Raw genomic sequence first — 12,608 nt, 5'->3', positions numbered from 1 at the left:
TTTCATATTTGTAATAATGTATATATATATATATATTTACCTCAACTTAGCATATGTTTCGAATTAATATTTATTTTTTAGATAATGAAATAAACGTATGGAAACAATTTTATTCGATAAATACTAAATTTATGTTCCCAGTTGTCACTGAATGTGTCGCTGAAAAATGACCCGTTATTTCAATAATTATTCTGATATCAGATTCGCTATCGGCGACCTCAAAATACCCCATATGTAAGTTTTAGCACCTAAATTTTGGAAAAGTCGCTGGAAAATGTTTCCTCTAAAAAAATAAGAAAACAGGCATTTTTCTTAATTTGCTTATTTACAACATTTGCAACTTTTACAACTTTTGTCAGTTAACAAAGCGTGCATTTCGTCGAATTTTTTCTCTTCACCTATCCCTGAAATATTAGAAGAACAACGAAAACAGTCCAAATACAGCGATGAAAATCGTTCGTGGGGGAAAGATCTGCAAGGGAAAAAGTGGGAAGTATACTTTCCCAGCGGTGGCTCTAAGGATTAAGACGCTCTTCCTCAAGACGTCCTTCGGAAATTCGAGCCGCCCGACGCGGTCAGTAAAGGCCGGACACGACATCCGTCACCTTGCCGCGTTTGCCGATCAGCGAGGAGGTCGTGTTCCTGCGGCCGACGGGGCTTTCCTTCAGCTGCTGGTTCCCCGAGTACTTTCCCGCGTTGAAGCGGCTCTTGCCGAGGCCGAAGGTGTCGTAGGTCCTCCCGGCGAAGATCCCGGACTCGTTCGACCTGCCGGAGAACTTGTTGCCGGCCAGCCTGTCCTGCGTGTGGCGGAACGAGTTGTGCCTCGGCCCGCTCTTCGGCAGAATCACGGGCGAGTCTTCAGGACTTACATCCTCGGCCCTGTTCCTCGCTCTGTAGTTCAATTCGTTTTGGTAATTCCACTCCCGGTTCCGCCGCTCCTCCTCGTAGAGCTCGTCGCTTCTCAGCTGCTTATTGTTGTTGCGTTCGTACGCCTCACCGTTCCTCAGGCTCCTCGGTTTGGGGAGGACTTGGGGGTTCAGCTGTCGCCTCGGCTGCTTCTCGAAGTCATCGCCGGGAGCGTCGTCGGCCGACCTTGGCTGCTTCTCGGCGTTCCACTCTTGGCTCCGCTCCTGCGTGATGACGATGTCGACCATCGAGTCGAGGCCCTCGTCGATCCTGTCGAGGGACTTCGTCAGCAGACTCGGCGACTTCGGGGTGTCGACGGAGCGCGGCCTCCTCGCGGCCACCAGCGGCTCCAGGTTGAAGTCCGTGATGTAAATAAGCCCGCTGTCGCTCTCGCCCCGCGACGAGCGTCGATCCTTCCTCGAGGACGCGTGAGGATGGGAGGAGATGTGATGGAAGGACTCCGAGCGGCGCATCTTCGAGGCCGTCTTCGTGCCTGGGGGAGCCCCGGCCAGGAGCAGCGGCTGCTCCGGTTTGCCGCCGAGGACGCTCTCCGGCCTGCCGTAACTCTGCAGGCTGCGCTGCTCGTCGAAGGAGTTCAGACTCTCGAACTTCCTGATGCGACACTCCACTCGGCCAGCCGACCGCCTCGACCGCGGACTCGACAGGTTCGACTCGAGATAGTCCTGACTAGCCGAGCGGCGCAGGTACTTCCGTTTCTCCACTTCGCTCCGGTACTTCGAGCCGTGCCGGTGAACCGTGCCGGTGCGGTGATCGCCGGAGGACCGGCCGGAGGACGTCGTCTCGAGGAGTCCGTTCTTCGAGCCGAACTGCCTCGACTTGAAACCGGCGTTCTCGTAGCTCCTCACCGTGTCCTTCGTGCCGTCGTCGAGGCGGCGCAGGTCGTCCAGGCTCTTACGGAACTTCACCTGCTCCACCTGGCCGATCGTCAGCACCCCCGTGTCGCTCCTGGCCGGCTTCTGCTCGACGTTTCCGCTTCCCGTCCGCTCGTCGTACAGCTGCTTGCCGCTGTGATACTTCAGTCTGGAGGCGCTCAGCAACGAGTCGCTGCCGTCGCCGAGGGTCTCCTCCTCCGCCTCCTCCTCGTCTTCGTGGGAGTTGTACGTGGCGGCGACGTGGAGGTCGCACCGCCTCGACGCGGCCATGATGGCCGACAGGCAGGGTGGCGTCCTCCGCGGCGGCTGGGGGTGCAGGATCGCCGGCACGATCGCCTCCTCCACGTCCGGGCCCTTCACGACGATCTTCACGCTGCCCTCCATCGAGGACTTCGACGTCCTGCTCAGCACCGGGCCGTCGTCCAGGCTCAGCCTCTTCGTGGCGCTCGAGTGCGTGCTGGAGTCCTGCTCGTTGCCGAAGTAAGTCACCTGCTCGGCCTTCACCTGCCTGCGGCAATCCTGCGATCGCAGCAGCATCGTCCTCGACTCCTCGTCCGCGCGCGCCTCCTTCCTCGCGGTCTCGAAAGACACGTAACTCTCGGAGTTGTTCAGCGAGATCTTCGAGCTCGACCTGTACAGCTTCGACTTGGATTCCTGCTGATTGCGGACGCACACAACCTCGGGGCTCGACTCCTGCGTCTTGTCGCTGAACTCTTCTTCGGCGTCCTTCACGATGATCCGCAGCTCCTCGATCACGTCGTCGATCGTCGTCTCCCGGTCGTTGCTCTGCGCCGGCGAAGTCTTCGGCCTTCGGCCGGCCGCTCGCGGCTTCGAGTCCTCCGGGCTGCTGGATCTCTCCGAAGAGCTGATGCCTTCGTCCTCCGCGTTCGAGGAGACTTTCGGGCTCTTCACGACGGCGTCCGCGTGGATCGCCGGCACGCTCTTCTCCGGGCCCGGATTGCAGTCGCTCCTGCGCTTCTCCTGCAGCTGCAGCTGCAGCAGCGATACTTTCTTGCTGAGGATCCGGCAGGTCTCCTCGGCCCGCGTCACCCGACGCTGCAGAGCGTCCACGTCGACGCAATTGCGCGCCCACTTCTGCACCTCCTTGTGCAGCAGCTCGGCCAACGCGTCTTCCTCGTGCCCGTCGAAGTCACCCAGCCAGTCCTGAAGGACCTGCGGCTCTAACCCAGCTTCGCAGGCCTCAGCCTGCGAAAATAATACGAATGAGTATGCCGGGGGAAAAAGGGGAGGGAAGGATCGTACAGAAATGTCGGTTCCCGCGGTGTGCAAGTAGAACGGGTGAAACTGAAAAGTCCTGCACCGTTTTGCAAATAACGCGGAAAATCTCGCGTTGTCGGTGATTGGAAATCGTCATTCACGGAGGCTTCTTTAATTAATAACTACTTAATTAACAACAAAAGTTTGTCACCATTTTGCAAATAACACGCAAATTGTTGAGTTATTAATTAAAGAAGCCTCTCTATAGATTTTTTATCGCTGATAACTTGACATTTTGCATGTTATTTGCGAAATGGTGTACGACTTTTCCGTTCAGTTTCACCCGTTCTACTTGCACACCACGGGAACCGAGATTAGTTTGGGACACCCTGTATATATAATTATATTTATATATTATAATTACAATTTATTATAATAATAATTATTATTATTACATATTAATAATATTAATTAATTACTTAATAATAATTAATATTATAATACATTGTAATTTAATTATAATTTAATTATAATTATTATTATTACATATAATAATGATTATTATTATTATTATTGATTATTCGAGAAAAAACACAAAAATTGGTCAACCGACATGTTTCTCAGCTGTAAAGTGCACTGAATTCTGTTGGTCAAAATATGAATTTCGTTTCTTAAGTATGGCCAGTCCCAAGAAAAGTTGTAAAGCGTTTTTTTTTCATAAATTTTTGATAAGTTTAAAAACATATTTTGGGTCCAATTAGGAGAATTGGTTTTTTAGTAATTCTTGGGAAATACATTTTCCTATATTGTATTGCAGGACTCTTTGATGTTCCAATTTTTTTGTGAGCGCTCATACGATGCAATAGTTGAAATGGCGTTTTCCTGCCTGTAAACGCGCTCGTATGTATCATCAGTGTTATTTTCGTTGAAATGAAGTTTTTGTTGAATCAAACAACAAACAATATCCCACAGACATTCTACGGATATCCTGTTGATATCCTTAGGACATCGGGACATTCTCAGGACGTCCCTGGAAGATCTGTGCTGTTCGGGAAGTTGTTCTTTTTGTGAAAATTAAAATAAGAACCAGTGGCAAATAATTTATTTGGCAATGTTATTTTAAATATAATAAGTTATTTAGCTATTTTTTGAATATAATATAATAAATATAAATTTTGAAAATTTCAGACCGAAAATCTGAATTTAGATTTGGTATGTCAAAAGCGAGAAAATATATGTTGAAAATTCTTGAAAAACACGTTGAAGTGCAAAATCTATAATATAATGCAATCAACTCTTAACGGATATGTAAAATATTCTGGGAATTTTCTCTCTGTCTCGACGATCAAGAAATAACCAATAAATAAATGTGACAAAATCATATAATTAAAAAGTAAGCCACCTGTCGCGTTAAATTTCATGGATAATCTATCGATTATCGGTGAAAAGGGAAAGTTTTCGAAATGTCGATTTACCGATCCACTCGCAGCCGATCGCAGGTATCAATTTATGGGCACGTTTTTTGTGTCAACGTGCCTCGTGAGAATATTGAGAATTTATTCGTTCTTGATTTCCCGTTAATCAAAATGTGTAAGAAAGCAAGAGAGATCGAGAGAATAATCGGGAATTTTCGGTTTTCACCTGAATGTACAATCTGGTTTGCGTGCGGGGCGCGGATTTCAAAAAGGCGTTCAGAAATGAAACACCCGCGACTCTCAGCGCGATGGCCGCTCGGGGGGCTAAGAGGGCGCCCGCCAAAAATCGGAATCTCCCCCCCTCGCCGTATTTGAGCCTCAAGGTCGACACTGCTTCTGAGACAGCCGCGTGTCCACCTGGCGCTTGGCACACTTTCGTCAAAAGCTGCAAACACAAGTCAGTCATTATTTATCAATGCGTGCATGTCGTGTGCGCACTCTGTGGCGCACCGACAAACTTCAAGAACTTGAGGAACAGACAACAATAGAATTTACTATACAATCGAGAGCTTGGAGCACTCTGTAATTTCCCGATAAAACGTCTCGATAGAAGATTGGATATTTCCTGTATATACGTATACATAGGGTGTGCCAAACTAATCTCGGTTTCTATAGTATGCAAGTAGAACGGGTGAAACTGAGCGGAAAAGTTCTACCGTTTTGCAAATAACACGCAAAATTTCCAGTTATCAGTGATTGAAAATGGTCATTTACAGAGGCTTCTTTAATTAATAACTCAAAAATTTGCGTGTCATTCGCAAAATGGTATAGAACTTTGTTTTTGTTCAGAGTAGCGTAATCTACAAAAATATGACAGTTGTTGTACCTAACGGCAGACATCGATATATTGAATTTTGACCCTTAGTTCTCGAACTTATCTTTAGGTACAATAGTTGTCATATATACGTTAGGTACAATAGTTGTCATATATACTTGTAGATTAGACTGTTCGGAACAAAAAAGGTCTCTCACCATTTTGCAAATAACACGCAAATTGTTGGGTTATTAATTAAAGAAGGCCTTTGTACACGATCATTTTCAATAATTGATAATACACGACACACGAAATTTTCAATAATTTATAAGTCGAAATTTTGCATGTTATTTGCAAAATGGTATAGGACTTTTCTGTTCCGTTTCACCTGTTCTACTTGCACACCACGGGAACCAAGATTAGTTTGGGACATCCTGTATATATACATATATATATAAAATAAACAAAAGTAAATATATATAAATAAAATAAATAAAAATTAAATAATAATAATATAGAAAAATACATATAAATAAATATATATATAGAAAATATAGAAAAACAAAATATATTTATTTATATTTTTCTATATTATTATTCTATTTTTTTGAATATTCTAAGAACATTTTTATAACATGCCAAGAATATTATGTGGAGTGGACATATAACATCAATAGAATATTTCCAGAAAATTAAAAAAATATTACATAGTATTTTTGGAATATAGTAAAAATATCATATTAAATATTTAATAATATTCACATAGTCTATATATATTCTAGGAATATTATGCGCTTATAGGGTTTCTTCGGCGAGGAGGAAGAGTTGATCCAGTTCTCGAGATTCGTCGGAGGAGAATCGCTAAAATACTTCTCGCTCGGCGGAGCTTCACGTTTCTTTCTCTCCCGCGTTCATTCTTTCCCTTTTCGCAGTGCGCGCGTGCGTGCATTTTTCTCACACGCCTCTGCGATTTTGCGGAGCGATCACGTGCCGTGGAAGTAATTATTCTGCCTCATATAAGCGCGAGCGCGCCGATCGCACCGCGCGATATCCGCTCGCAAGCGTACAGAAGATCCTGAGAGAGTCGGAAGGCAAAGAGACGGCAGGAGAGAGAAAAACATCCTCGACATGTGTAAGTTTGCAAATGAAGTCGACCGAATAACGTTTGGCGGATAAAAACCGATAAGAACTGGTTTCGACGCGGAGTCGATCCTCGAAATAACGGGTCCCGCGCGCGGAACCTGCCGAAACGATATTGCCCTCCCGGTAAGCGAGAAATCGTCAACACGTTATTACAATGATATTTTATAACACGTAACATTTTTAAATATATCCTCTGTACTGTACCGTTATCTAGATAAAATTATCTACACAATCTCCGGATGAATAGCTAGATAATCTTTATCTTTATCTAGATGGAAGAAATACAAAATACATTCACCTTCATCTTAGATAAATGTTTTATTTTTTTAAATCTAAGATGAAGGTGAATGTATTTTGTATTTCTTCCATCTAGATAAAGATAAAGATAATCTATCTATTCATCTGGATGATTATGTAGATAATTTTATCTAGATAGCGGCAAACACCGTGTACGATACTGTAACAACATTTACTGAGAGAAATATTTCTCCCCGAAATAATTCTTTCGTTTCGACGCGAATTATAATCACAAACACCGGCAATTTTTTCCCCCGAATGAGTGCCAACGGCCGGCCGCTGTGCCTAATCGGTTCTTTTTCTCTAACGGTATCGCGGAACGCGCTTTGCGCGTTTGAACGGAAGTGGCGATTGTTACCTGAAGAGCCAGAACCCGAGACCGGTTCAGGCTGCTGGTCAGACAGACCGCGAGAGCCAGGAGGCCGGGTTGCGCCTGCACCAACAGCCGCGGCGCGTCCGCGCAACGTTCGCCGCACGCGGCCAGGCACTCCACGCAGCCCAATTCGTCCAAGGCGGCCCTCCTGGTGCCAAGTCTGGGCCCGGTCTGCCCCGGCGGTGAGCTCTGTGCCAGTTGAACGCCGCGCAGCGTCTCCAGCAGCAGGGTGATCCCGTCCGCCGGCGGCGACGCGAATTCCTGCACGAAGCTGAAGAGGAAGTCAATTGCTTCGGTGAGAAGATTTTTACGATGGCTCGAGGAGATTCGTTGTTACAATGAAATGTAAAATCATTTATCGAAAAGTTAAAAATGATTGATTCATTAAAAAGTTTAAATTTATTAAATTCTTATTATTATTTAGTGAAATTATTTATGTAAAAGTATCTATCTTGTTAGACGCTCATTTTAACGTTAAGTGACACCTTAATTGAAAACGATGAATTATTGAATGTGAGTAAATTATTTCAAATTTAAGAGAATATTCATTAGAATTATATAGGGTGTCCCAAACTAATCTCGGTTCCTGTGGTGTACAAGTAGAATGGGTGAAACGGAGCAGAAAAGTCCTATTGCTATTTATAAAATGCTATTTTGCAAATAACCCGCAAAATTTCGAGTTATCAATGATTGAAAATGTACAAAGGCCATTCTTTAATTAATAACGCAACAATTTGCGTGCCATCTGCAATATGATGCAGGACTTTTTTGTGCCAAATAGTCTAATCTACAAGTGTATGACAACTATTGTACCAAACGACAAGTTCGAGGTCCAAGGGTCAAAGTTCAATATAGATAACAATTGTCATATATTTGTATCACAGATTAGGCCGGTCTGAACGAAAAAAGTCTCTCACCATTTTGCAGATGACATTATGTAAACCCGAGCTGGCTCGATATACGGAACGATTTGCTGCAATGAGTATGTTAATACCTATGATCTATCGAAATAGGTTTCACGAGCGGATTGACAATTGCTTCCACACATCGTTTATTTCTTCAGCTCTGCGAGCCGATCCGTTTAGTCACGATATTTAATTTCACCCGGCGAACCATAGATATTTGCTAAATCAACCGATTAACTTTTTCCTCTCAGTGAACAGAGCCGGGGCGATTGAATCGACCGGGAGCTGTTCCGTCGGGGATCGAGAATACAGAGGAGAGGAAGCCCATCGTCAAAAGGAAAGCGAACGACTATAAAGCTCTCGGTAGATCGAAAGTCCGATCATCGACGCGCACATCGCTCGGCCGCAACATTTCAAGTTTTACTTGCGAGATCGATGCGTGACGGCTTAACTAGTTACGCCAATGAGGACGGCGAAGGGTGAGGGAGGGAGAGAGGAGAGTAGTGACATTCTCACTGTACCGCGAAAAAATCGGCATAAGCGTCGTAGATATTTGAAACACGAAGAAAAAAGAGCGGTAATTACATAATTACAGGTCTTCCCGCTCGACGAGAAAACCGATCCGGTTTGCGGCTCGGCAAGTCGAGATTGTCACCGTCGGAAGAGAGACAGAGAGAGAGAAAGAGAGAGACAGAGAGAGAGAGAGAGAGAGGGGACGACTTCGTGATCAGGATGAAGGAATCGATCATCATCGATACGGAATATATTAACAAAGACGTCTTGGCAAGAAGACCTGTCCCCGCTGCTACCGTGACGACGATGGCGACGGCGACGGCGTACGCAGCGGCCTGAGATAGATATTTCTTTGATCGAAACTCATTTTTTCAAGTTTCACCTCAAGTCGACGTAAATGCACGGGGAAAGCGAATTTTGCTGGAACAGCGAATGTTTGTCGATTTAGCGACGGCGAAAAGGTAATCTGTTTAGACAGAAAAGAGTTTGTTTGGACAGCAGAAAAGTTCTTGTTAAGAGCGCTAATGACTATTTGCCGGATATATTTGCGGACAATTAATATTCTTAACTAATTTTTCTGCTGTCCAAACGAACTCTTTTCTGTCTAAACAGATTTCTGTTTTGCCGTCGCTAAATCGACAAACATTCGCTGTTCTAGCAAAATTTGTTTTCCCCGCGTGCAGCCTTACGATGTCCTGTTTAATAATGTTTTATGGTGTGAAATAATCGCAGGTTATCACCATGTATAGGGTATTCCATCGAAAGGTATCATTTTAAATTAATATAAAAAAGGAATAGGTTTTTGTAGACGTTGAGATATATTTATTCTAATCCAAAGTACAGATTGTGCGATTAAACGTGGAACACAATATCGTCTAAACGGCCGCCTCGACTTTTTTTACAAATGGTCATTCTTTTGAGGAAATTTTCCATCATATTTTCGCACAATTGCGGCTCAATTTCGCCAATAACAGTTCGAATATCGTCTTTGAATGCTTGAATCGTTTGCGGAGCATTTCTGTAAATCTTATCTTTCACATAACCCGAAAGAAAAAATCTAGGGGTGTCAAATCGTACGATCTGGGCGGCCTGAAGTCTCCGTTATGCGAAATGACACGTCCAGGGAACTTCTCACGTAATAATGCGATCGTTTCACGGCTTGTGTAGCACGTAGCCCCATCCTGCTGAAAATAAACATCGTCTAGGTCCAGTTCTTCAATTTCAGGCCAAAGAAAGTCTACCAGCATTTTTCGGTAGTGCAATCCATTGACTGTCACAGTGCAATCATCTTCATTTTCGAAAAAATATGGCCCGATGACGCCGCGAGCCCAAAAACCGCACCAAACTGTCACTCGTTGTGGATGGAGAGATTGCTCGTCAATCGCTCTTGGGTTTTCAATGCAGATGCGGCAGTTTTGCTTATTGACGTAGCCTTGAAGGTGGAAATGGGCCTCATCGCTCAAAATGATTTTCATTTTTGTCGAAATTCAAAGTTCGAAAATTCCGGTCGAAAATTCAACTTCAGATTTGCGACGGCGGTCGCACTCGCTTTCGAGTTATGAGAGCCGGAGTATCATTTACCGGAAAATACTAAGAGCCACGTACGCGAACTGGATAAACAAGGCTTCCCTCTTCGGCCCCCTCCGGCCCCCTCTTCTCGTCCGAGGCGCACCAGGAGTCGTCTGTCGCTCTCGCTTGAAAATTACCCGAGCGGATCTCACTTCTTCGCTGAACTTATCCCGGAGGCAACCAACCGGCGGAGCTCGAATAATTCAGGAGTCGCAGCGGATGTGCGATGGTTTAACCCTCAGAAGCAACTTCTTTTCTCTTTTCTTTCAGATTTTCGTCGATAAAGTTTTCATTGCTATATTTGAACTGGTTTTTTTTCTTATTTTTCTAGTATCTTAGGAATGGGCGAATGTAAAAAAAGAAATCGTCGAAATGTATATTTTCTTAACTGCGAAAGTGTTATAAATAACCGAATGAAGAAAAAATGCCTCTTTTTCAGAGAAAATATATTTTCCAGCGACTTTTCCACAATTTAGGTGTTAAAATTTACATATAGGGTTTCTTGAGGTCGCCGATTACGAATCTGATATCAGAATCAGAAGATTTCCAAAATTCAAAATGGCGGTCTAATATAGCGGACTGAAATTGCATCTGATTAAGCGATTCTCTTCAAATGTGATATATAAAGGATTTTCTGATTGCTGATTACGAATCTGGGATCGAAATTGAGAAATTCGAAATGTTGAATGCAAAATAATGGATCGAACATGCAAAAGAAACTCAGTGTTTATGGCTTCCGAGTGCCAATTATGAAATGCAATATTGCGAGAACGAGTCAGAGGGATTAAAATGATATGATCTACAGCATAGACGAAAATTTTGCTTATACCAAATTCGAAGCGATTCGGTTGATTCGCTGCAATTTCGGTCCTCCATATTGGGCCCGCCATCTTAGATATCAAAAATTCTGCAATTTCGATCTCGGATTCGCGATCGGCGATCCGCAAAAGCCCCCCAAGTGTCAAATTCGATGAAGAATAAGGGGGAAGAAAAATGTGTGGCTTCAGTTTTAATACGCGGCAACGGCTTCGACATGTTCGCTCGAACACGGCTGGTGTCACACGTGAAGCCGAAGCCTATCACCGGTGTTTCGCCGATCGATTCGAGAGTATCCTCTTACCTCGGCAACTCTCTGACTCATCATCGGCGCCGGAGAGCGGGAGAGCAACTGCAACGGGGCGAGGTGATTTCCCTTTATATGACAGCTGTGTACGCGACTCGCGACTCGGTGCGTTCGCCTTAAGGTAAACAGGTGCAAGGTGACGAGGAAGTGAACAAGTTACACCGCTGACGGGACCGACGATCGCGCCGATTTTTCCGCCGATTTCGTCGAAACCAACCACATTGGTAAGTTCAAGCGTCACTTTTACACGCCAATAAACGTTTCGAAATGACGCATCGACTGTGAAGTTGTTTTCACCGTGTTTTCTCGCCGGATTTTAACTTACGTCACTTTTCAAGCGTTTAATCGTTTGTTAAATTAACGACCTTAAATTACAATGTGTTAACACGTCAAGTCATATTAAGTGACGTGATTTAATACGGCAAGTCACGTGTAAGAAAAGCTTCAGCTAAAGGATTTGCAGTTTGTACTGTAATCGACGACTCCAGTCATCGTCTCTCTCTCTCTCTCACTGGTATGTCAGTTTAGTTTCCTTAATTGCGTCGCTCGGGAGGCATGCAATGGTGTGCAGGAAGCAGCCGGCGGCCTTTTGCAGCCCGCGCACCTGCGGTTCGCGCGTATTTTGCGGGGATTCACGTGCGTAGTCCAATAGAATCCGTGAGAATCGCCGCACAATGAAAGCCNCCGCACAATGAAAGCCCCCCCCCCCCCGCGTCATTCCGCGAGGATATCGCGGATTCATCAAGAGTACGACGCGCTCCGAATTCTCCTCTCGCGACCGCGTTAGAAATGCAGGGCGATATAGCATCGATACTTCAATGCCGAATTATCGATATTTCGTATCGGTGTTTTGCCATTCGAAATTTTCACATATCGATACACGACCCTCAAATATCGAACTCTCCGATACGCCTGTGCTGGCTGTTCATGGCGGCGATCATTTTTTCGATTTGATTGTCTCCTGATGACTCAATCTAAAAGTTTTAGCAATTAAGTGGCGATTGTTAATTGTGATTCTGGTTCCGTCCGAGAGGCTATTTCGCAAAGCAGATAAGATAATGGCCGAAGAACGAAATCAATTGACGAGTGACTATCTAAATCAGTTATTATTTTTATAATACAGCATCGAAGTACAGTGATGAAAATGTCCACGAAAATCTGATAGAAAAACAGATGGGAAATATACTTTTAAGGGTTGATAAATGCTGGCAGATAATTGTCGACAAATGGATGCAAACGGATTAGCTACATGACGCTGCGCTTTGAGCTGCCGTTGACGTTGCGGCCGCTCATTGTCAAACCTCGCCCCGCGAGTTCGGGATTCCAAAGAAGGACCATCTCGCCCTGCGCGCTGCATACCGTTTATGGGTATCGGAAGCGTTGCGCAACAAAATCCGTTACTCGACCAACACACGTGGCGGAGGAGGCTTGGGGGGCGG

At 44.9% G+C, this 12,608-nt stretch overlaps 1 protein-coding gene across 2 annotated transcripts in view; it reads right to left on the bottom strand.

Annotated features, from left to right (window-relative positions):
* Positions 1–69: 69 nt before the first annotated feature.
* Positions 70–12,608, bottom strand: part of LOC106750439 — an 80,134-nt gene continuing 67,595 nt past the window's right edge. For both annotated transcript variants that reach the window (XM_014630792.1, XM_014630803.1), the window contains 3 exons: positions 7,045–7,330; positions 4,659–4,877; positions 70–3,005 (listed from right to left, as the gene is read on the bottom strand). In XM_014630792.1, coding sequence (XP_014486278.1) covers positions 576–3,005; positions 4,659–4,877; positions 7,045–7,330 — 2,935 coding nt within the window. In that variant the 3' untranslated portion in view covers positions 70–575. The remainder of the gene's footprint in view (positions 3,006–4,658; positions 4,878–7,044; positions 7,331–12,608) is intronic.

This window comes from Dinoponera quadriceps, unplaced genomic scaffold (genome assembly GCF_001313825.1).
Source record: "Dinoponera quadriceps isolate SergipeBrazil2010 unplaced genomic scaffold, ASM131382v1 scaffold227, whole genome shotgun sequence".
Classification (NCBI taxonomy): domain Eukaryota; kingdom Metazoa; phylum Arthropoda; class Insecta; order Hymenoptera; family Formicidae; genus Dinoponera; species Dinoponera quadriceps.
This window is presented reverse-complemented; position numbering and strand designations above follow the sequence as displayed.